The sequence below is a fragment of the Meleagris gallopavo genome, chromosome Z (assembly GCF_905368555.1).
Source record: "Meleagris gallopavo chromosome Z, MGAL_WU_HG_1.1, whole genome shotgun sequence".
NCBI classification, from domain to species: domain Eukaryota; kingdom Metazoa; phylum Chordata; class Aves; order Galliformes; family Phasianidae; genus Meleagris; species Meleagris gallopavo.
In genome coordinates, this window is record NC_139435.1 from 22,209,132 (window position 1) to 22,234,543 (window position 25,412).

Below are 25,412 nucleotides of genomic sequence, written 5' to 3' on the forward strand. Positions count from 1 at the left end.
GTTTTTAAAAGTTTTTAATTGTGAGTTCAGATTACTTTGTGCAAGATGCATTTTGAAAATAATGTTTACAGCACTAACTTGTTAGTCGTAGTAGCTCAAGGATGTAATACTAAATAGCCTACAGAATATGACTGGCCAGGATCTGAATGTCAGTGGTATACTCTGCGAGACTGTACAACAAATCAAGGAAGAAGGGATGAAATTGACCATTTTTACTAAAGATGCTGATGCTATGATGTGGAATGCTCTGTTTGTATGAGAAATAAACTGATTAAAACTGCTGCACCAACATATAAAAATGTGATTATGACACACCTGATTAATGAGACAGGAAATCGCCTCAATAAGATAACTGAAAAAATACAGCATCTAGATGACCTTGGGGAAAGGGATTCCTGGGGAAGTGCAGGAAACCAAGACACTCAAGACAATCCTCAAAGCAGAGAAAACAGGATTTCTGGAAAAAAAAATATATATATATTTGCAGCTTTATTAACAGATGGTATGTATGTCTCATGATAAGATTGATGGTTTTCCAACACATGACTTATGGAAGATATGTAAACAGAGAGGGTTCAATAAACCTACCAAGCAAGCACACAAAATTGTAAAGTGAAAGGTCCAGGAACAACTCAGGCCATAGCACCTCCTCTGGAGCCTCAACAGGACTTCACATCTGGAGTGTAGGAATGGAACGCTGTTTCTGCATTAGAACTAACAAGATAAATATTTTACAAATTGTTCTTTTCGGGGGGGGGATCTTTTTACTTTATCGTGGTCTCTGATAATCTTTGCATGCTCAGCAGATATGTGAAATAATTTATAGTCACAGAGATTAGGTAGATGGAGTAATTTATAGGTACAAAGACTGCAGCCATCTGGAATACCTCTAAGCCTTGAGTTAAAGCCAAGTTGTTGGAAATATCCAAATAACACAAGCAGGAGAGCACCCAGAAAACAAGTGTTACATCTTTTTACGCCCTTTTGCCCAATGCTTATCTCTTTCTCCGCTAGTTCCTCCCTGGTTCACAATCTTCTCAACGCTTCACTAAACATACAAACACTGGACAAACATAAATTTTTGCTGGCTAAGTGTAAACTTTTAATTAATTAAACTTCTGACCCTCACTCCACACTTGGTCATTGTTTCAGGATATCTGCTTGTCATCCCTTGCATAGAGATAAGCTTGGAAGGAGGATAGAGGGGAATATCTTGATGCCTGCCTCTCACATTCCAGCCTTCTCAAGGAGTGAGACAGTCTGGCCTCGTGTGGAAGCCCTAGCTTCTTTGATGTTTGTTAAATCTGTTTTTCTTTTCCTGGGAGTTTCTTATCCTAGCAGAACAACCCTACGATATGTTTTCTAATCCCTAACACTATACCCAGATTATTTGGAACATTTAAGAATTATTGCAGTTTTGCAAGAAAGCATTAATCACATAATTCAGTAATAATGTTTCTAAAACATGCTGCTAACATATAGATTATTTATACTTTTTAGATCAACTATTTCTAAGGGTAAGTTACAGAATACAAATGTATTATGTTCTACTTCTTGAAACCAATTGCCCTTTTTAATATCTAATGCAGAAACAACATTCCATTCCTACAAAGATAGACATCGCACTCCTAAATAGTGTGATAATGCCTTTGCTAATCAAAAACCCTTGATTAGGAGGTTCTTTATGTTGGAAGACTCCTAATTTTTAATGCTGGATAGATGAGACCTGAGTGATAGAGAATTTAAGAAGGAGAAGTTAAATAGTTAGCAATATACATGTATCGCTAGCAACAATTTATGTTCAGCCAGTATGAATATACATATGTAATATTCTGTCACATGCCCATACACATTGCAAGAATATCTTGCAGAGAGCGATCAAACGAGAAAACAAGTCATGACATGCCCAAGGAAATAAAGGCAAGTGGAACATGCCTGCCTGAAGAAGCATCTGGAACACCTGGCATCCTCCTGCCAGTGCTTCTTGCTTAACAAAGGAAGTGTCCTTTGGGCAGAATGGAAGAGGCGTTGGAGAGAATCACGGTGTCAATGCGGTAAGAGTGCTGAGATATCTTGGGAACAGCAGGACGGCCACCAGCTGGCGAAAAGATAGAATATGAACTAAGAAGTGTCAGAATGTAATTAACAAATGCAAGCCTTCGGTAAGATTGTGAGCCTGCAGTACCCAGCCGATGGAGAAACGGGGGAGGGGGTAAATCTGGGAGGAGACAAGGTACAAAACTGTAATATCGTTTCCGTAGGTGCTCTCCTGTTGGCAGGACGGCCAGCATTGCAATCGCGAATTAGAATTTCACCATAGATCCCGTCTCCTAAAAATTATTTATCTCAGACTTTTGTGACACACTGGAACGCTCCAGTGGAGCGTGGTTTTGTCATCCGTTTCACGCGGGCTGAACGCGCACTGTCAGCATGCCGGCCCCGCACCTGCCGCACGGGCTGCCCGTGCCCTCACACCGCCTCAGCCCGTCGGGGTGAGCGGGGCGCGGGGCCGCGCTGCCGCCGGGCCTCGGGCCGAGCAGCGCCGAAGGAGCGGCCCGGCCCGCGGGGAGCCGCGGCACAACCGTGCGGGCGTGGAAGGCGTAGGGGCCGCGAGCAGGCCTCGCTCGCGCCGAGGAGCGACGCGACGCGCCCTGCAGAGCCCTCGGCTCAGCGCCGTCCACGGGGGCCGCGCTCCCTGACGACAGCGGAAGCCGCGCGGCGGGGGGGCCGAGGGCCGCGGGCGGAGGCGGTGCGGCTCCGCCCGTCCGCGGCTGTACCCTGCGTGGCCCGGCCCAGCCCGCACCCGCATGGGGCGGCCGCCTCGCACTGCGCTGTTGTGAGCGAGCGAGCGAGCGAGGCGGTCAGACGCGCCGCCGGCATGTCCGCACCCTGCTGCGCCGGCCAGGTAGGGCTCGGGGCGCCGGGAAGGCGTCCTGCGCGGGCCCGCCGCGACAGCGCAGCGGAGGGAAGGAGCGCGCGCTGTGTCCCTGCCCGCGGCCGGAGGAGCCCGGCCCGGATCGCTGAGGGCACCTGACTCCCTGCGCTGCCTCTCGCCGCTGAAGTGCCTCTTTATAACAGCTCTGCGCGTTCGTAGCAGGGAAAGCCGCGTATTGCAGCGTCCTGAGGACGGGGCAGCTCCGGCGCGGCTGTCGGAATGGGTTCGCCGCTGCAGCGGCTGTGCCGCGGGGCGGGCCGGAGCGGAGCGGGGAACCGGGGAAGCGCTCCACAAGCGCTGCCCGAGGACGTACGGAGGGAGTCTGGGTGCTGTCCCATTCCGCAGCACCGCTCGGGAAGGGCTCGGCAGGTGCCGGTGCAGTGAGAGCCTCCCGGCTGCTGCCCTTCAGCATCAGAGAGTTCCTGAAGCCGGGGTGCCCCGGTTTGCCCGCCTGCAGCGTTGTGATGGGCGAAGGACTGCGGAATGGGACGGGAAGGGGTGTGCGAGGCCGCGTCCCTATCTGCTGCAGGGCAGGGAAGGACGGCAGTTGTGCCCCTTGTTTTTAGGCTGCTGTTCGACTGAACTCACCCCGCCGGCGCTTAATTTTCCCAGATCTTCACTACTGCCGCATTCACCCGTTATTACTCATCCTGACAGCAGCAGGCTAATTCTATTGGTTTACAACAGCCTTTTACATATTCAAGCGCCCTAAGGCCCAAATTCTGTTGGTATTGCCCCATTGGCGACTGCCCACCCTCAGCTTCTGATTATTCTCCTGCTTTTGTGTCAGCCGTCTGGCTGTGGTTCTGTGGTTCTGCGCTGCGAGAACTGACTAGAGAGGTTTGATGTTTGATGTTCCCCTTGTGAGCTGAACCCCAGCTTGTGGCAGCAGCTTGAGAGCCCAGTCTAGATGTGGTCCTGTGGCTGTTCCAGTGTTCAGCGGGCTGCAGGACTGTTCAGTGTGCCTCCGCACATCTGTTCTCCAAACGAAATGCTGCCCTGTGCCACACCAAGATTCCTGGGTGTTAGCAGGAGCTGCATTTGGTAATGCTCCCCTTGAAGAAGGGGCTCCTGGGCTGCTGCCTCATCTGCATTTTTTCAGCACGTGAAGCAAGTTTTTGACTTGCTTGGTCTTTTCCATGGAGTGAAGAGAACAAAGTGCTGGTAGTAGATACGGTTAGGTGGTTGCTGGCTATTCATGCCTTCCTGTCTTTTTTGGTGTATCTCCTGGAGGAACAGCTTAAAACAGAAAGGACAAAAGCATTTTGAGGCTCATAGGGTGAATGGCTTGCTTTAGCATAGAATTCTTCAAAGAATTTAAAGAATTCTTAAAACCACTCTTAATATCCTATGTAGTAATATCTTCTAGTGTAGTAATGTGTTTTATTGACACTGATGTGTCACTTCAGAGTCTGGAAAGAAATTGAACTCCTTCATGATTTTGGAGCCTAAGCAAAAGCCCTAAAGTGGATGCAGTTGTAGAGCCAAAATTATGCAATACCCTAGGGAAATGTATTCTGCTGGATGAAACATTTTTTTTTTTTGTGAGACTTATCCGTGCTAAATACAGCATGTTGCTGGATTTACACCAGCAAACTTAGTGTGGATAACCTTTCTACGGATTAAGATGATAAATGATATAAAACATGTTTCAGTAATGTGCACTGTAACTTTTTTTAAAGGGAAAATGGTCTTTGAGTTCACAGCTAGATTAACTCCAACCTTGATGGAGAGGAGGATGTTGATGTAGTGTAAATAATAATACACAAAAAAAAGGGGGGGATAGAAATTCCTCTTTCTCAACCCAACTTTTTCAGGCATTTTAAGAATACTGTTAATCGTGCTGGAAAATCAGAAAGGAATTTGTCCTCTCCTTTTGTATTCTCCAAAGTATAACCCTGCCTACAGAAACAGTAATGAAGTGCTTGAGGAAAGATGGGACTTTATGCAATAGGTTCTGAAAACCAGCCTTTATGTTGGTCTCCTTCCTATCTACGAAATACTAGTTTGATGGGTTTGATATCCCATGGTATTTGTTCTTTTCAGGGGTTTGGGTTTTTTCCTGTTGTTGTTAGGACGTGTTTTGGCCCCACACTCTCTGCTGTACTGTGTTTCTGTGGTTCTGCTCTGTGAGAACTGACTAAAGAGGTTTGGTGTTCCTGTGAGCTGGGAAAGTGCAAGTATCACATGTTATTGTCTGTAGGCAATACCAAAATATTGTTGTGAGTTACTATCACTTGGCTATCAATTTTCTCCATTCAGAGTGCCAGCAAACTCTTTTAATATGAAACAGACAATGAGTTATCAGTTCTTCTGGGTCTGAACCAAACTGTACTCAGTGTATAGTTGATTATGCGTGCCTGAATAAGCTTATTCAGGTTTCCCAGCTCAAATTCCTGTTGTTAAAGCATACAGTGGCTAGCTGCCAAACTTTAGTGTACTTTGGTTATGCTGATTTTGCACTAAAAATTATTTTAAATAATCTTAATTAACATCTCTGTGTGACTTGCATCCTTGCCAAACAGACCATGGGAACTTGCTCTCAAGGAGCTTGGCCATTGACAAACTTCAGTTTCAGCAGCTGCTTTTGTCGCATAACATGCAAACTGACTTTTGCAGAAAATGGCAATCTTTAGGCGTTTCTGCTCTAATGGGCTTGCTAGTGTTTTTTATTCTGCAGGTATTCTTTGGTAGACTCATTTTCAGGATGCAGCAAGAATACAGTCTAACTTGGACCTCCGCAATGCTTTTGATTACATAAAAACATCTGCTTAAATTGACAGGAAACAGGATTTTACATTTGGCTTTTCTTCAGTAGTTATTCTCAAGAGAATCGAGTTGAGATCATGGCTAAGAAAAGCAGCTGTTGTGGAAAATCTTTATTACAATGAATAAGTTTTTTTTTTCTAAGTTAAATAAATGTAATTTAAATAGTTACTGTTTAGTTTGTAGGGGGCAGTGTGCTGCAGCTGGCTTGCTGAGGAAGATGGATTTTTAAATTAGAATTGGTAATTATTAGAGCTTATGAAGTGTTCAAAGCTATTTTTGTAGGTCTGTTAAATCTCAAGTGCTGTCTTTAGTGCTATTCAGTACTTGAAATCATATAAAGTAGTAAATGTAGTAATATGTGCATAAGTAGAATATGATATTTTTCTTTTATGCTCAGGCCTCTAACTCAGGTTTAAAAAAAAACAATAAAATGCCATATTCAAATCCAGGGCTTAGGCCTTGCTCATACTTGCCTGTGTCAGGGGCCTCTGGGGCAGGGAGGGGGACACCAACACTCATGGACAGCTGGCTACCTGAGGTCTGTTTTGGGGTACCACAGATACACTCATGAAAAGCAGTCTCTTTGCTTGCTCCTCTTCTTCTCCCTCATTTATAAAAATGTAGAGGTTTTGCTTTAAGGCAAATGGGTGTCCAAACAGCAGAATTAATGAAGTCTGCTTTCTTATGGCTTTATGTGTGTTGAGGTTGGTATCCTACATTGATTTCTTGTTCTAGTAAATAGTGCAGCCTTGTCTTTGTTCAGGGTTTAGATGTCGTTTTTCTCTGCTAGCCCTTCTACCTATTTTCATGAAAATAGTGAGAAAGTAAGACCTTTGAGGCCACATCGTCCTCTCGTAGCTGGATAAAATTTGCTGATAGATGCAGAAGTGAATGGGAAGAGAGCTGACAACAACCAAAAGACAGTGAGGTTGTGTAAGCATTGTATTATCTTAAATTTGCACCGCTAGTTTAAATTCAAAGTAATCCCTTCCTTGGCAGTGATTAGAGGCAGACAATACGCTTTCTCATTCCTGCTTAATTTCTCATTCCTGCTTCTTTTTCTTTTTTTCTTTTTTTTTTTTCTTTGTCTTTTTCCTCTTGCATCCCACACTGTCAGCTGGTTGTGCTGTGTGTTTAAAGAAACAGCTTAAACACCCATACTCATACAACAGGGGAGCGAAGGCTACAATAGAACGCACCTTCAAGAGCAAGGTGGTACTTTTCTGTGAAAAGATTTGCATCTGATCGCTGCATTTATTTTATTCACAAGTGTTATTATTTCAGGGTGTTTTTTTCATTACTGAGACTGTTGTTGCAGTGGATCTACTCACAGTTGCCAGTGCAAGAAGTGCTTGTTTTGGGGAACAAATGAGTGAAAGCCTTGGCTGTAAGTATGGGTGTAAGCTGGAGGTCCTGCATGGAGCTGGAGTCTGCTGCCTTCCCAGACACGTTCCAGGTTTGCAGCTTTCTTGTATAAAGGTGCCTGGGCTTCAAGTTGCTTTCAAGGCCCTTCTTAAATCTGAGTTAATGGCATTGGGGCTGTAGTACGTCCTGATGTATTAAGTGTTCCTAGATTTCTAGGACATGATGGACTGTTCTGACCACTGGCTTTGACCTACTGCATTGTTCAGGTCACGCAGAAACAGATTTCAACACCAGCAATCTGAGCACTTCTGTTTTGAGGGAGGATGTTCTCGAGTTGCTGTGGTAGAAGGACAATGACATCTCTCATTTGGACTCATTAATCTGAGATAATCTCTGTAATCTTGACCGCATCCTCCACGTCACTTCTCTGCAGCTGAAGTGCAGGGCTGTCTGCAGGCTGTGTTGTGCCACAGTGCAGGGCGTTGGGTGGCAGGAATGGGCAGCTTTTGGGAACAGTGTTTGTCTCAACAGCAGCAACAGGAGCAAGTCGCTGCCTTTCTTCTGAGTCTGACACACCCGGCACTTGCATAACTCGCTAGGACTGGTGCTGTGTGCAGCTTGTGATGGAGCTCCTAGCAATTAGAGACGGCATGTGCGCAAATATTTAAGCATATAAAAGAATTCACAGCCTGATTGTGAGACTCTTTTTGCATTGTTTTTCCAGTAGAACTGGCACAAGGTGTGTCAGTGTGTCACCTCTCAAACCAGGCTTTAACAGGAACTCTTCCTAACAGTTTCTGAAGAGGCTAGCCTTGCGTTTGTTTCTTTGTATTGCTGCCACTGGCAAAGCAGTGGTTTGGAAGTGCTATTCAAGATACTTCTGTAGTTGTCATTGTGATGGTATTTAAAAAATGCTGATCAGAAAGTAGGAGATAGGGAGACGTGAGCAGGCTCCATTTTGAACATGCCTGGTTAGAAATAGGTGTGCAGGTGGTTGTTTTGACTCTGATATAAACTGGAATGTCTTTAGCGATGTTGTGAGCAATTAGATTTTTTTTTTTTTTAAATATAAGATACGGTGAGAAACAGTTAATCTTTTGTACAGTTTATTGTCTTTCATCACTTCATAGGAAGTTTTAGAATCTCTTTTTTCCCCCTTAAAATCTGAACTCAATAGCAGAAGTACTTTTTAAAGGCATAGCATTTTTGTGGGACAACTCAGAGCTGTCCATTTGTTCAGAAGTGAAGCAGCTGTTCCAGCTACATGCTTGTAAATCACTACATGAAGAAATTTCACTTTATCTGCTGGGGTGCTGGAGGAAGGAAGGAGAAACACAGCTTTATGCTGCTGGTAGGAAATGTCCTAGGGCCTTTGGATGAGAAAAGGTAGGTGGTTTGGGTTCCCTCTTTGGTGAGCAGGGAGAAAAGACCAAGTTCAAGGCCAGGCTGGGTGGGGCCCTGAGTGGCCTGATCTAGTGGGTGGCAGCTGCTCATGGCAACAGGTTGGACTGGGTGGGCTTTGAGGTCCCTTACAACACAAGCTATTCTATGCTTCTGTGGTTTAAAAGACACACTGAGCTAGTCAAGAAAGCCTCAGTGAGAACCAGGGAACTGTTGCAGATAAATACATTCTTTCCTTGTTCTTTTTAATGAGAGACGCAAGTAATGACTCGGAGGAATGGACTGCCCTTCTCCTTTGAAATGTTCTATATTAAATTTAATAACTGAGACAAAGCTATGCTAGTGGGGGGCTGGGTGATGTGATGTGCTGCGGTGCTCGGGTCAGACTAAACATTTCCCTTGAATTTTCCATAACCACCAGGAGAAGAGTGGTTGGCAAGTCTTTCATTCAGAAATTTGGCAGTGATGTTATTTGCTAATGTTGAGCTGAGTCACCACTTAGTACCATTTGAGCAGAAAGACAAAAGCAAATCAGTCCAGCCAAGCGCTTCACTTCTGCTCTGCCAGCATCTGCCAGCATCTGCCAGCAGCTTGCTTGTGCTTTAGCTGTTGGTGTGACTGTCCCAGACACTGCTTCTTCCAATAGGCTTTGTTCTACTTCTTGTTTTATGGCTGCATGGTGATCCTGCCCCATGGTGCAGGGTGTGAGCCTCCATTTTGCCTCAGTTCAGGGCAAGAAGGCCTCACCAGAAAGCAGTGTTCTGGCAAGACATATATCTGGAGTCAGTTGTAGTTTTGCACAACTTCCAATGTGAGGTGTGCTCCTAAAAATAGGTTCTTAGTTAACTAATGTACTGGTTGCCAAACCTCTTGTCTTGAGCCACCTGGTCATTAAAGCAGCAGTGAAAAGACATCTTAGGTGGGCAAAGAAGAAAATAAAGCTTCAGCTTTACAGGGACAAACCAGTCGCCACATAACCATGCAGCCAGTTGGAGACATTTCTGCAACATGTATGCGTAGCTGCAGGAGGGTTCAGTAATCCCAGCTCCTAAGCTTAGCCTGCTTGGCATTGCACACCTCATCTCGAAACAGTGTGCTAGCATAAAGTTTTGCTTGCTTTTTCACTCTTTCCTGAAGCTGTGAGCTGTGCCAGGCTGGTGCTGTTGCTGATTCAGCCCACTGGGATGCTTCATGCAGCTGTGAGTGGCTGTTGGAGCATTTCTGGCAAACTTTGACATTAACAGATCAGTAATCACATTATCTGCAAACCTTACAACCAGGGTAATGCTTGAGGTCAAATAATCACTGTATGAAGGCTAAGCTGTTGTCAGCCCAACTGAAAAGAAGCTTCAGTGCATCACATTCTTTAGGTCTATGGCATGGTCAGGAATGATTTGAAGAAGTCATTATACAAAACATTCTGTTAATATATCCTTATAATTGTAGCCACTGAATTGTTGTATAGTGTACACAGTGCTTGCTTGCAATACCGTAGTAGCCTTTAGATGTTATGGATGGTACTTGTGATGTAGCACTTTGATGGGGAAGCATGTCGTGGGACTGTTCTGCTTTAACATGATAAAAGTTATAACAATATTGATTTGAAGAAGTAATTACACAAAATATTCTGTTAATGCTTGCTTGCAACACCACAGTTGTCTTTAGATGTAGTGGATGATAACTGTGGTGTAGTATTGTAGATTGTGAGACATGCTGTAAGGCTGGACTGCTTTAACGAGACAAGAGAAACAGCAATGGAATGCCTAAAATATGGCAGCATAAAGATGTTCTCCTTTGTCTTCCTTACCCGTTTGTGCAGAGGTTTCCCCATTGTCCTTGCATTCCACCAGCAATATTTGGGACAAAAGGAGTGTTGGGAGGAAGTAAGCAACCACAAGGACCAACTATGGAGCACACTAGATGACATCGAAGATTGCCAAATAAGCCTATGTCTGTTAGGAAGTCATTGGGGGTGGGTAGGATAATGAATTTAATGTGAATGTAATGAATATGTACTACATGTGAAAATATAACCTGTTCCCAAACGATCAACTGGTGGAACATTCTTGGAGAGTTACCTTGAAGCTACCCCAGTGCTGCCAATAAAGAACACCTTGCTTGACAGTAACAAAACTTTGCTGTTAAGTTTGTACACACTGATTTTGAATCAATATAGTTAAGCTTGCTAGTGTTTCCTGATTCATACCCCTGCCATCATTTTCTTTAGATACCAGAAAGAGCTGTGTCTCTGAACCAAGGTGTTAAGGAAGCTTTGCTGAGTCTTTGTCCCAAGGAAATAGGAGGCCTTGCTTGGAATTGATAAAGGTTGTGTATCGAATAAATTTACATGTAGAAACTTAACAGCAATGTTTTGTCACTGTTAAGTCAGGTGTTCTTTATTAGCAGTGCAGGGAAGCACTGCTAATAAAGCAGGGATATTTCCACCATAAGCACTTCCAAGATTACATGATTCAGAGTCCATTATATTTCCACAGACAGTACATATTCATCAATTTCAAGTGAGACAATTAACATATAGATGCCTACCTCAGGTAGTGAATTATGAGGTCTCCCTATTCAGTGGTCTCTTCTACTTTCTAGTGTCCTTTCAGCATCATGACAAACCAACTGACAATCTTTTACTTCATCCAGTGATCTTCCTCACTTGTCCTTTAAATGAACTTTCTTCATAGACAGATGTTCAGTAGGAGAATACCTATTATAAATAATTGATAGGTACCAAAATTGCAACATTTGCTCACTCAGCACTTGGCATCTGCTTATCCTTATAGAGATAAGTTTGGCAACCTATCTTTTGATATATACTGGGGTATTAGTCTGTCTTCTATTGATGTATACTGGGATGTAGAAGATAAGGAGGATAGAGGGGAGTATCTTGATGTCTGCCTGTTGCATCCCAACTTAATCCCAGAGTGAGACAATTTGGCCTTGTGTGGAGGCCCTGGCTTTCATTATTGTGTCTTTTGCTGAGAGCCTCTTATCAAAACAGAATAACCTTACAACATGCTTTCCAGTCTATAATACCACATCTGTACTATTCTCAGTATCTAAAAGCCATCACAGTTTTGCAAGCAAGATTTAATCACACAGTACAACAATGCAACAACTATATTTCTAAAATACAGTACTAAAATATATAGCATTTCTACTTTTCAGTTGTTTCTAAAAACAAGTTACAAAATACTTTGTGCTCTACTTCTTCAAATCGGCTGGTAGTCTCTGAATATGTAACACACTCCTGGGAAACTTCTGCATATATAACACAAGTAATGTATATAAACTGAAGGTGCTTTGTATAAGCGATGTGTGGTTGGAGGATTACCCCCATGCACCCAGTGCTGCCAGTAGGAATACCTGCTTAACAGTAACAAAGCTTTTGCTGTTAAGTCCCTTCTCATGGATTTCTTTGATCCAGGAAGCATGATGCTCTGTCAAGATGCTGGGTGGTTGTTCACAGGAAGAGATGGAATGCTGCTAGGTCTTTGTTTCTTTAAGAATGTGCTTCATTATTATTATTATTTTTAACATGATCTTCTTGGCTTTGATTTTTACAATTTCTGCTGAAGTCTCCCAAAAGGAAGAGAGTGTTGTTGTGACAAGTTTGGTACTTCCCTGTGGTTTGTATATTCAAAAAATACCGTGGGCTATTTTGGGCAGTGAGCCTGAAACTCCTCATGGATACACACTTTGTTTTAATGGCTACGGAACATATTTTTTATGACCTTCAAGATTTTTTTGGAAACATCTCTGGAACATACCTTCTAAAAATGTCACTGTGTCTACAAATGCAATAGATAGTACAGTCCACTTCACTTCTTAGTCGTGTGTGTAAATAGCTGTGTGTTGGCTCAGCATTACCACCCTCTCTAATTCTGCCATTTCTCAGGTTGGATCAGCTTGGATCTTGCCATGACCAAGGCTTGCGTGCAGAGCAGATGTTCAGATTGCTTTGGTGAAGCGTTTGCTGCAGGGAATGAGCAGCTGGTGTGTGTCTTGGTAGACCTGCTGCCTTTGCTCCCACCACCAAAATGCCTGCTCAGAGGGGCAGAGTGTGTGGGTCACTAGGAATTGTGGAGTGCTCACCTCTGCCCTGTCCTCCTGTGTGTGTGCTAGCCCCTCAGATGAAAGGATAAATTGTTTCTGCCTTTGCACAGAACATCCTGTCAGGCAGCTGAGGAGGGTTGATAAGGCATTTGTTTCTGCCCTCTTTTGTTTTTTAACCATCTAGCTCCTTTGTTTGATTAGTAGCTGCCAGTAGGGATACAGGGAGAGGTGCTAGGGCAGCAGCGGCTGCTAAGCCAACCTGGCATGCAGAAGAAATGACTGTGGAACTGTGCATGAGTATTTTTAACTGAAGAATTTCCCACACTGATGTCTGCAGTTGCTGCCACCCGGGTGGCCACATGTCCGTGTGGTAATTGCCTGGCTTGTGGCAGTTTTTGGACCTGTAAGATTTGAAGCCAGACACACCACTGCACGTGTGACAGACTCCTGCCACAGCAGCCAGACTTCCCAGGGCTGCTGCCTTGGGTTCCTTGAAGCTAGGAGCTGGAGGGGTCACAGCACGGTGAGGATGTACTGTAGGTATGAACTAGGATTCCTGAGACTTGCCTGCTTACAGAGCTTGTGGATCTTGAGTTATATAGCTTGTTTCTCATCAGAGAACTGCAAAGTGCCTTTGTCCAGCAAAGCCTTTTTAGGAGCTTTTGTTTAATGAAAAGCTAGATTTGTAAAAGTTCTATGTTGTTGCTTGTTTTTTTCACTGCCAATGTCTTTTTTTTTTTCCTTTTTCCTTTTTTTTTTTTTTTTCCTCTTTTTTTTTTTCTTTTAACACAATGAGAATTTGTAGCTGGCTTTCTGTACTTGTGAATGCTAACTCCCTGGAGAGACCCTCACTGCAGTCAGAAAGCAAAAGGAAGTGAGATGGCCAATGCTCATAGTAAGGCATCAGACAGTGGAGGTGCAGCTGTGCACTGCAGCAGCCTTTGAACAGAGAGCTCATTGCAGAGCTGGACTTTGAAGTCTGCTGTCCAAAGATAACATCCTTGAAACCTTTCAGGTCAGTGGCTCACAGCCAGCTAGCATCTCACTCTTTGGGACAGAGGCTGTTTTCATATATTTTTGGGTAACACCTATTTCATTGCAGCCCACTCCGGAATGTAGCTAATCATAACCAGAGTTACTCTATTTTTTCTTTTTTAAAAACGTGGGGCTGTGGCTGAACAACCTAACCAGCTTTCTATGGTTTCCATGACTATTCAGAGTGTCTTGAGGAGTGTGTCTGAAATAAGATGGATGCACTGCTATTTTTCACAAATACTGTCAACTTATAGGTTACATTTTGACTACTAAATACTGTCAACTTATAGGTTACATTTTGACTACTAGAAGCTATCATTAAGCTTTCACTAAATAATGAGAAGCAATGTGCTAGTGAACTACATATGCTATTTAAGAATTTGTTGCTTTAAATAGCAGCTCCTGGGACTGGAGGGCTCCCAGGACTGGAATAGCAGACACGTCCCTCGACATGGATGAAGTTTCACTGGCAGAGCTCTGCAGAACTTAAGAAAATGATGTTCCAGTCTCACTCCTAAAAATGCCAAAGCTGCGTAACTTTTCCATTCTTCAGTATAGTTTTTAATGGTATGCTGAGTACAGCCAGCAGTTGAAATACTTCCTAGATACTTTGGATCTGGCTGATACAGACTGAAATAACCTTCAGTCTTAATCTTTTTCTTCCTTTTTTTCATAGTTTTGAGGTGGATAGGTTATGTTTTTCAGATATATTTTTGTTTTGAAGTACTATTTTTCCATTTGTTTGCTGAATAAATAGATCACCACAGCGTGGTTATTTCTTGGATTTGCAGTTGGTGCAGTAAAAGATCATTTCACTCAGCTGGCATTGTCTTCTCTTTTCAAAATGAACTTGCCTGATGTGCTTATGCACACTGCGTTTTTAATTAACAACTTTGGTGCCAACATGAGCCCGTTCTGCTTATCCCCCACGGCTTAAGTTCCATGTGTTGTTGGGAGGATTTCTGCGCCCCAGCAGTGGCATTTCTAGAAGCTGCTTGCATGGAGGCTGCTGTCTTTTCTGGTGTGAGGTGCAGCAGTGAACCCAGAGCAAGGCAGAATGGGTTGTGCTATCCCCATTTTGCTGTGTGAGCCACACAGCTGCTGTGGAGTGAGGCACGGGTTGAGGACAGGAAGTCTGAGCTTGAGTGTTGCAAAGGATAATAGTGATAAGGAAATAGCAAGCTGGAAGTCTTTTAAAGACCTTTCTTTATTGCCATGATCAGATACTCTTTGATCAACCAGTCTAGGGGCCAGACTGTGGGGTCGCATCAGAGACACAGGTCTGCAAACAAACACATGGGACGCCTGCCACTCCTGGGTCAGACAGGCTTCGCTGCTGGAGGAGGATGTGTCCTAGGAGGAAAGCTGTGTGTGTGTGTGTGTGTGTGTCTGGACAACTCAAATCCAGCATTTGCTATTTAGAGCATATCCTGGTAACAAATAAGTGCATTTTGAAGCCTCTGGCAAGGGCTAGGAAAAGCTGTCTGCAGCTACTTGCTAGCTAGCAGCAAGATCCTCTGACCATCTGTGATCCCATCAGAAGGCTGAGGAACTGCAGGGCACATGTGCCTATGGACAATACTCTGGGTATTCTCGAGCCCCTGGCACATCCAGTGCTTGTCCCTGTACTGAGTAGTGGCCGCCAACAGCCCAAAATCAGGAGTGCAGGCAAGTGGGGGTGCTTGGATCTGCAGCAGGGCCTGGAAGAGAAGCTCCTTGGCCTGGGTGCCTGCTGATGTCCAGAAACTCCTGTGGTTGCTTCTGCTGAGAGAAGGACGGGGCCGTATGAAGCTGATGGCTGTTGCAATGAAAGGCCCAGCCATGGACACTGCTGCCTTGTGTACAAAAATAGCACATACATTTGTAGTTTTACTTATGACTTCTCCTAAAGTAGAAGAAAGGGAAGGTGAATCCAGCTGATCTGGAAGTTGATGATACTGTCAACAGCAGTGAAATAATGAGCCCCAAGCTAAATCCTTCGCAGGACTTATTTTGTGCCTTTTCCTGTATTGCATAAAGAAATTACTTGCTTTTTGGAATGCTTTTTGGAATCCTTTAGGTTTTTATCTTGGATGCTCACACAGTTGTAGGAAGAAAGGAAATAAAAACACACACAATTCCATCTCTCAATAGCATTTAAATACTACAGACAATATCAGCTGAAGTAAGACTTGCTATTTGTTTTACTTGTAGCTTTCTTATGCATTCCTTCTAATCTCTTCTTTTTGCAAAGGTGAAAATCACTAATTTAATCGTTGCTAAAATGTTTCTGAACAACTGTGAGTTTGGATTTCTTCTCTGGTTTTCTTCAGTTCTTCAGTATAAGATTATGCCATTGCATTTCAGTCTTTCAGTGTCAGCCTTTTTTTTTTTTTTTTTTCCAGTAAACAAGGTATTTCAAGGTTTCAATGCTTTCTCTACTACAGAGGGTATTTAGAACTGTAAATGTGATTTTTACTTATTTGTTTTTGTAATTATTACCTGTTTACAAAGCTGTAAGCGCAACTATCCCAAGGTGTTCCTTAAGCAGCTTTTTTTCACCACCTAAATTTGCTTAAAATCTTCAGTAGCTTACAAATTCCTATAGCAGAATAATGATTCCATCTGTCTACCAGGAATAAGACTTCTTTTAAGAGGGCAGTATGGTTCCAGAGAACTGAAAAGCATAGAATCCTTAGAGTTAGAAGCATCCTTTGAAGGTCATCTAGTCCTGCAGTGAGCAGGGACACCTACAGCTACATCAGGTTGTCCAGAGCCTGGTTCAGGCTAACCTTGGATATCTCTAGGGAGGGGGCTTCCACCACATCTCTAGGTAACCAGTGCCTCACCACCCTTACTGTAAAAGACTTTTTCCTTATATCCAAGCTAAATCTACCCTCTTTAAGTTTGAAATCACTGCCCCTTGGCTTATCACTGTAGACTCTGCTATAGAGTCTGTACAGTTTCTTGTGAAAAAAACCCATCTCCAGCTTGTCCTGGGTACAAAATTCATTGTGTTCTATGTGTTAAAAGCAAACAGATTTTGAGTCTCTTCTTCTCCAGATTTGTTTCTTTACTGTGTAAGGGGAATTGTGTATTGCAGGAAGTAGAGGCTGACTGTTGCAATGCCTGTTCTCCTTTGTGGAATGTGACAAGACTGTGAGCTGTGCACAGACAGCAGAGAGTAAGGCAAAGAAATCAGGAGCTGTTCTTTCTCGCCCTCATCCTTTGTGTGTGGGAAAGCTAGAAACTGGTGTGTTTGGACCTAAGGATTTGACATAGAGGACAAGCTACTTCTACTTAAATACTGATGTGCTAAAAGGAGATTACTAGGGAAATTCTGGAGTTTGTAGGAAGTCTCCCAGTTTTGCCATGTGACTGTTGCAGTAGAAACATACTGGTGATAATGGAATGACTTGGATTTTTGTTTTCCTTTCCAGTTGGCCTGCTGCTGTGGTACTGCTGCTTGTTCCTTGTGCTGCAAATGCTGCCCCAAGATAAAGCAGTCAACAAGCACCCGCTTCATGTATGCTCTTTACTTCATCCTGGTGACTATTATCTGCTGTGTCATGATGTCGACGACGGTAGCTAATGAAATGAAAACACACGTGAGTAAGATACGCACTACTGCTTCTGAGGGGAAATGGAGCTCCATCTTTCTCTTTTCTCCTCCTGTATGAAAGGGCACTTCCTTTTCAGAAGAGGCAGTCCATTCTTTCTACCCACCCATTTCCTTACCCAGAGGACTGTGCATGATCAGCACCTTCTTTCACATCAGCAAGAGTCAGGGATCGTGGAACTAGTGGCCTGCCTTCTCTTTTGTTGTAGGGAAACCCACTACTATAAACTCATCCCCAATTTGCTGTGTGGGTAGTTTCAAGACATCTTGTAGTAGAATAAATTGCTTTAGTCTGACGTTGAGTTTCTTTGGTAGCTTGTTTAGTAGCAGAAGAAGCAGCTAGAAAACAACTCTTCGAGAGTTGTATTTATAATACTAATTCTGTGTCCTTTGTATTATGTGACACACTACTACTACAAAGCACAATGCTGTAAATCCTGTGCAGTGCATTTTCTTCCATGTGTGTTGAGTCATCATGTTCACATGGCTTCTAACTACAGCAGACATTGTTCAGTTCTAATTGTCTTTTTAATTAAAAAGCTTCAAAAGCATTAAAGGAGCTGTGGCTAAAACTAGATTATAAAATTTAAATTTCTTTCAGAATCCTAATATGTAACTTTCCTGAGGTAAATTTTACCAGCTTGCTTGAGATCAGATGCCAGACCTGTTGTACTTCATCTTTGGTTTCATTTCTTAAGCCACCCAAGTTGCTCTTAGTAGCATAAATTCTTTCTCTCACTCTACAAGCTACCAGAAAATAAGTCTGTTTTTAAGTAGAGAAAACAATGGCTGGACCATTTACATTTTAAAAATTAGGCAATGTGGTACTGGAACTTTCCTGCCCTGAGCTTGGCATCAGGCCTGCTTTGAGGCTGTCACTGTACGTTCCCTGAAGATTCAGAATACTTCAGTTGCTCCGAACATCTAGTTCTCCATATTCCTTCCCAAAGAGGGAGTCCCAGAGGGAGCATGGTGATGGTCATTTCCTTGTTTTACTGGCTGTGGCTGAGTTGGTGCCCTACTTAACTTCTGCCCCTGGATTTCAGTTAGTGTGAAAAACGTCCCTCTGAAGCAGCCTGGGCCAGAAGCTAGTGGTAACATCCTGTAACTGAAAGAAAGGTGAAGCAGCAGGATTACATAGGGCTATCTTGAGGGTTTGGTGCCAGTGACCTTCACCCCATTCTGCCCTTTTTGTACATTCTGTCCTAATTTTCTTTAGTATTGCTTTGCTTGGATTATCACAATGCTGCCTTCTTACCTGTGGTCATCTGAACTTGCAGTCTGTTCTGTAAGAGTGCCTACTACGGACACTGAGATGTGACTGTGAGCTGCACCTCAAAAGCTTTTCAACATGATGCTGAAGTTTCTTGCCAGGATTTACCTTGACTTTTCAACATGATGCTGAAGTTTCTTGCCCGGATTTACTTTGACTTAGTGGATGCTTAGATTGGCAATAAAGTGAATAATCCAAGCAATTGAAGCATATGGAAGACAAATTATATGCTAATATGCATCCAAATTTCATAAAGTCACTTTTCCATGAGTAGTGTGGTTTTGATGCTGTTTATGTTCCTAATAAAAAAAACTGTCTCCCTGTCCAACAGAAAAGTGATTCAAGCAGGCTTCAACAGCGTGCTTTTCAGTCTTGTCAAATTCCTTTTCCAGTTTGTAGTCTTTAAAGCTCAGTGCAGGAATAAATGGCACGAAGAGTAGCTGTTAGTGTGAAGTAGAAAGATAATTACCATCTTAATTTAGAGCATTTGATGACTTTGAATAGGAAATTGACCACCTGAAAGTAGTCTTTCTCCTCTCTAATTTAATAATTCTGGGCTGTTCAGACTCTTGAAACTAATTCAAGCCTGTTCTAGTAAAGTGCACCTTCAAAATATTTGTCCAGCCAAACTGGTCTTGGCTTCCCAAAGATGAACTGTGTTTTGAAAGTGCAGGGCACTTTCTGATTCCTTTGCTTTTGGCTGGATCACAGAGTATTCTTAAATTCTGAAGCCAGACTGTAAGCAAATACTTTACAGAATGCTTTTAGGAACTTGCACTCTCTTTCTTGAAAGGGGACATAATTTTATTTCATTTTAACTAGATTTGTTTATTTTTCTCTGTTAAAAAATATTTAAAATTTTAGTGCAGTCATTTATGGAGCCATCACATTGCCAGGAAACCATGAATCTGCTTTACCAATTTAGAAATCAAATAATCACACTGATGTTACTTGAAAGGAATTTCACCTTTATCAGTTTAGATATCTAATAGTCGCACTGATGTTATGTGAAAGGAATCTCCCCCTGTTAGTGAAGAAATTTCGATTGTTTTGTTGGTTGGTTGCAAATTCCCAAGCCTGAAATAGATCCCAAAGTATTGTAGCACTGTAGCCTTTGGATCTTTGAAGTTATTTTGAGAGGAAACAACAGCAGTGTACATCTTTTATTGACACTGTAAAAAGATTTTTAAAAACATGTTTGTTTTAAAATAATTCATTTGGTTCCACTGTCATGCCTTCAGTCTATTAATACATGTTTCAGACAGGATTTTTAGCTTCTGAGTTGTAAGTTCTGCAGGTGCCAGCCCAGAGTTGGGAACCTGCTCAAACAGAGTAAACATGATTTCTTTTTGGTAGGTTTTTCTTGTTCTTTTCATCCTTCCCTCTTATCTGTTCCATTCCTGTGCCCATGAGACACAAGGGGAGAGAGACTCGAAGAGTTAAATTCTGAAAAATGTGCAGAGAAACCATGGCATTTATCTTTGATCTCTGGGGAGGAAGCAAGAAGCAATGGTGAGGGAGTGGGTAGGGAGTGAAACAGATAGGGGGGGAGTGGTTTGCTGTGGAGAGTATTCCAAACTGTAGCAAGTAGAATAGATTTCAAAGGAGAAAGGTTGAGTGTATCAAGGCAAAAGATGGGATACAGCATCAAGATGTGAAAACTTTAACAATGTAGACAGCAAGGCAGCACAGTTATATAGTTAGTTATAAAGTTATATAGGCAGGCAATATAGTTATACAGGTTGGTTTTAAAATTTGACTTTGGTCCAAGAGGAAGCAAAGCAGGACTCAACTTGAAGAAAGGCTTCTGTGATCCATGTATATATTTTTCCAATTATTCTGGTGAGAACTAGCTTTATACTTGCAAACATTCTGTTGAAGCATGGCCTTGCATTTCACAGGCTTTGAAATGATGGTTGATGCAAAAGGAGGGAGATAATATTTGGTTTGTCAAAAAACTGTTAGTTTTTTTAAAAAAATATTTTTTAATGTCAGGACTGTCTCAAAACTACTGGTTTCATCCTTCTTAAATAATGAAAGAAGAATCAGAAGAAGGATTTCAGGAAAACAAATGTTGTTTGTGAAAACCAATTCATTATTGCCAAAGCATTTCAGTTATGTATGGTTATATGTTCTGGTAAAGCATATTTTCAGACTCATTTCCCCAGGCATAACAGTTACAGTTTGTTAAAATGTAAATTTGCAACCAAACCCAAGTTTTTAAATTAAGCTGCCTGTTGTCTATTTCTGACAAGAATTAAGCTGTAGATGCAAGCTTATGCATGTTTTGATCACACTGTTTTTTTTCAGTCCATATCTCACCTGTTCAAGACAAGGGGTTTTACCTGTTTTTTTTCCCTTTGTTTCACCACTAGCAAAGATTTTCTTGTTTACTTTCTCCATTTTCATAACAAATTTCATCTGATCCCACAGAATCACAGAACAGAATCACAGAATGGCCTGGGTTGGAAGGGACCTGAAGGATCATGAATCTCCAACCCCCCTGCCGCAGACAGAGTCACCAACCTCCCCATTTAATACTAGACCAGGCTGCCCAGGGCCCCATCCAATCTACCCTTGAACACCTCCAGGGATGGACGGGGCATCCACAACCTCTCTGGGCAGCCTGTTCCAGCACCTCACCACTCTCTCTGTAAAGAATTTCCCCCTGACATCCAACCTAAATCTTCCCTCCCTCAACTTAAAACCATTTCCCCTTGTCCTGCTGTTATCAACCCTTTCAAAGAGTTGATTCCCCTCCTGTTTGTAGGCTCCCTTTAGGTACTGAAAGGCTGCAGTGAGGTCACCCTGCAGCCTTCTTTTTTCCAGGCTGAACAAGCCCAGCTCCCTCAGCCTGTCTTCGTAGGGGAGGGCTTTGTGGCCCTCCTTTGGACCCTCTCCAACAGCTCTCTGTCTTCCTTGTACTGGGGGCTCCAGACCTGGACACAGTACTCCAGATGGGGCCTCACAAGAGCACAGCAGAGGGGGACAATCACTCCCCTGTCCCTGCTGGCCATCACTCTTCTGATGGAGCCCAGGATACCATTTGCTCTCCGAGCTGCAAGAGCACACTGATGGCTCATGTTAAGCTTTTCATCCATTAAGACCCCCAGGTCCTTCTCCTCAGGGCTGCTCTCAAGGACTGCTCCTTCCAGTCTGTATGGATGCCTGGGATTCCTCTGGCCCAAGTGCAAAACTCTGCACTTTGTTGTGTTGAACTATGTCAGGTTCACCCAGGATCACCTTTCAAGCCTGTTCAGGTCCCTCTGAATGGCATCCCTTCCTTCCATCGTGTCAACCGCACCACTCAGTTTGGTGTCATCAGCAAACTTGCTGAGGGTGCACTTGATTCCATTCTCAATGTCATTGATAAAGATGTTAAAGAGCACAAGTCTCAAGACAGACCCCTGGGGGACACCACTCGTTACCTGGACATAGAGCCATTAATCACCACCCTCTGTCTGCGGCCTTTTAACTAGTTTCTTATCCATCGAGTGGTCCACCCATCAAATCCACATCCCTCCAATTTGGAAATAAGGATGTGATGGGGGACCATGTCAAAGGCCTTGCTCAAGTCCAGGTAAATGATATTGGTTGCTTTCCCTTACTCCACCAATGCTGTTACTCCATCATAGAAGGCCACCAGATCAGTTAAGCATGACCTTCCCCTGGTAAGCTACGCTGGCTGTCTCGAATCACACTCTCACTCCTCATGTGATCAAGCATGTCATCCAGGAGAATCTGTTCCATGATCTTTCCAGGTACACAGGTGAGACTCACCAGCCTGTAGTTCCCCCTTGCTCCCTTTCTTGTAAATGGGAGTGATGTGACCCTTCCTCTGGTCATCTGGGACCTCACTTGATAGCCACGACTTTTCAAATATGATGGAGAGCGGCTCAGCAACCACCTCAGCCAGCTCCTTCAGAACCCTGGGATGCACGCCATCCAGCCCCATAGGCTTGTACACATTCAGTCTCATTAGGTGGTCTTGGACTTGCTCTGTCCTCCCAGTGGGGGGGGATTTACCACCCCGGTCCCCACCTAGAGGTTTAGGGATGTAGGGCTCAGGGACGTGAGAAATACTGGAATCCTGGCTGCCAGTGAAGACTAAGGCAAAGAACTCATTCGGTACCTCAGCCTTCTCTTCAAAGCAGCACATGCAGCTATACATGCAGTTATTCAAGAAGAGACTGAGTTTTTGCAGTAAGAATGCCTTGTCCCTTACTCAGGGCCAGGCCAGGGAATTTGCTTATGTTACTTGTAATGGGAGGAAGGTAAGTACTTCATCAAGCTTGGTTAAGTAATCCCTAACTTTAATAACCAGCAAAACTATTCAGTGAAAGGAAAACATAATAAAAAACTTGGGTTGGACAAGCTGCTTGCAGCTGAGTGTATTTCAGAGATAAAATCTCAAAACAAAAATTGTCTTTTTACACCTTCAGTGATTAAGAACACCTGTAAGGCTTTATAAGTTGTTCACAGCAGTAGTTTATCCTGTTGTGAAGAGATGCCCTTTTCATTACATCAACCCTTTTGTCCCCAGCAATGTACTTGTGTTTGTTATCTGCCAGGGTCCCCAAGTGTTTGGTTTTGTTCTTGATTTGTTACTTCAGGATCACTGGTCTCTGAAAAAGATGTTTAGTTGCACAGGGGTGTTCCTGGCCATCATTTATCAGTATATAATGTTGTGCATCCTACATAGTGCTAAGGTCTTTGTTGCTCGTGTAGGCACAAAGTAAACTGTTGTTCTTGTGAATCCATCCATTTTCTCTCAGCCTGATCTGTAAGGAAATTATTAAAAGATACAGAAAAAAACATAAAGGATCAAGAATTCCATCAAGACCTCTGTAGATTTCCATGCAATTAGAAGATTCCCATTTATAGCTACCTAGCGGTCTGTTTTTAACTAACTAGCTAATTAGTCAAGTCTCTTGGTGTTTTTCTTGTTTTAAAACTCATAATCAGAATGCTACTTGATACCAAGTCTAGATCTAACAGAAACTCTGTATAATCAGTACGATCATCTATATAAAAAGAAATCTTTGATTTTTCTCAGAAATACTGTTCAGTACCATGCTGATGGATGGCAATTACAAGCAAAGGATTGTGAGGTTAGCCATCAGCCCAGTTGCTTTCCCTGTTGATGCTGTGGCCCCATGGCTTGCCCTGGCAGTGGTATAGTATTGATAGGTCTCATAATTATTCCATTCAGTCCATGTGCTCATTTGGAATGCTGGCACATTCAGCCAGTTTGTCATTTCATTGCTTTTCAAGACTTAAGAAAAGCCACTGCTGATGCCCCTCACATTTTCTTATTAGCCCTCTAAATTTTTTGTATGTGAGTTGTGCCACAACTACTTGTTTACTGTGTAACTTCTCAAGCCCTGGCTACTCGTTTGAACTGTTTCTGAAAGAGCATCTCAGGGTGGCACAGCTTAAATTCGTTTCTGTAATGCCGGGCAGCTGTGCCGAAACCTGTTTTTCATCTCCTCTCTGATTGTAGCCCACCTAGGATTAGCTCAGTATCATAGTTTGGCTTTCCTGTGCTGCACTTAGCAACAGTTTAACTATGTGTTGCTTTGAGCTGCTGAAGTACTTCCTTTCGAGAAACTGCTAAGAAGGCTGTTGTCTGTTTTGGGTTACTGAATGCAATTGAAAGTTGTGCAGCATGCATTGTGGAAAGCATGCTTTCAAAGCCTTGCAGCTGGAAGATGAGAGCTTATGTGTTAATCTTACATTTCCTGCATTTTGGATGACTCTCTACCCAGCTGGGAATGCTGCCTGATTCCTTTCTGTTAAGTCCTGTTTGTTCTTCCCAGTCCTGTTTTTGTAGGCTTACCAGTCTCCTAAAGGAAATAGACACAGGCATCTTCTCTTCTTTCTTGGAAATGTTCAAGGATGGTGCTACCCATAATCTTTGCATGTCTTTCTCCCAGCAAATCATCCCAGCTTGATTCTTCTCACATCTGATTCCCATTTCATCTGCTTGATTTATTTGTACAGTGTTTTGTCCTAACAGGTGCTGTTTCCTGATTTTTGTCAGTTACCCGTGCAGGTAGTAGTGATCAGCTCCAAAGGTTTTGATGGGTTTCTTGATTTGTCTTGCTAGCCTTGGCTGAGCACTTTGTGCATACAGAGAGGCTCTTCTTCCTTTGAAATAGCTGGTGGTTTTCTAATGAAATGCTTCTACTTCTGCACAACTCCCTCGCTGTGAGAAGGCAGGGGTTGAACTCCACAAAGGCACCACACAGTCCTGTCCACAGAGTCCTGCTTTCTGGGCACTCAGAGTCATGTCTACCTGGTGAAACCAAGGCCAAAATGTGTGGCAGTTTACATTCCCCTTGCAGCCAAGCACAAAGCCTCAAGAGCAAATATTTAACGAGTTAAGAAGAAAGTGGAATTTTCCTCCCTCTCTGTTAATTTAACATAAAATCAGGGTAACTGGCACAACTCCCTTTCAGAAGCTGTGATGCAAGAGGGGGAACTTGTTTCCGTATTGCTTGGGTGTGCTGGCAGCGTGAGGCAGAGCTTCCTGCCCTGTTTGTGGCCCCTTTGGGTGGTGAAAATGCCAATATGGCTTTATATAAGCTGGATTACTGAAACAGAATCTGTTGTTGTAAAACATGGGAAGAAGAGAAAGGGTCCACACAGTGGTCACAGTGGGTGAATAAGTATTAAGGAACGGCAATGACTAAGGCCAACAGTTGAAGAAAAGTGAGGTGGGCTTTTTACCCCAAAGCCATCTGGAAGTAGCTGGCAGTTGAGGTCCTGGAAAGCTCTGATTTGTCTTTTACACTGTCCTATTTCCCTTGAACTTTCAAATCCAGGCTGAGGGGTATCAGCAAAAGGTATTGACGAATGCCGTCAGTGTTAAATGAAGAAGTGAAAAGTCAGTGGTGCACCAGCTTATGAAGGTGTAGTTGTGAGGTGCTCTATGTCCTGTCTAACAGCTTGTAATGTGTTTTATTTTT

General features: G+C 43.2%; 1 protein-coding gene across 3 annotated transcripts in view; it reads left to right on the forward strand.

Moving 5' to 3' along the window:
- The first annotated feature begins 1,929 nt into the window (after window positions 1-1,929).
- Window positions 1,930-25,412, forward strand: part of SERINC5 (serine incorporator 5) — a 44,123-nt gene continuing 20,640 nt past the window's right edge. Inside the window, exons 1-2 of one of the 3 annotated variants that reach the window (XM_085213025.1) lie at window positions 1,930-2,054; window positions 16,990-17,157. In XM_085213025.1, the coding sequence (XP_085069151.1) occupies window positions 17,074-17,157 (84 nt within the window). In that variant the 5' untranslated portion in view covers window positions 1,930-2,054; window positions 16,990-17,073. Of the gene's footprint in view, window positions 2,055-2,747; window positions 2,906-8,315; window positions 8,456-16,989; window positions 17,158-25,412 lie in introns of those variants that run through there. The other 2 variants (XM_085213023.1, XM_085213024.1) reach the window with 2 other exon arrangements.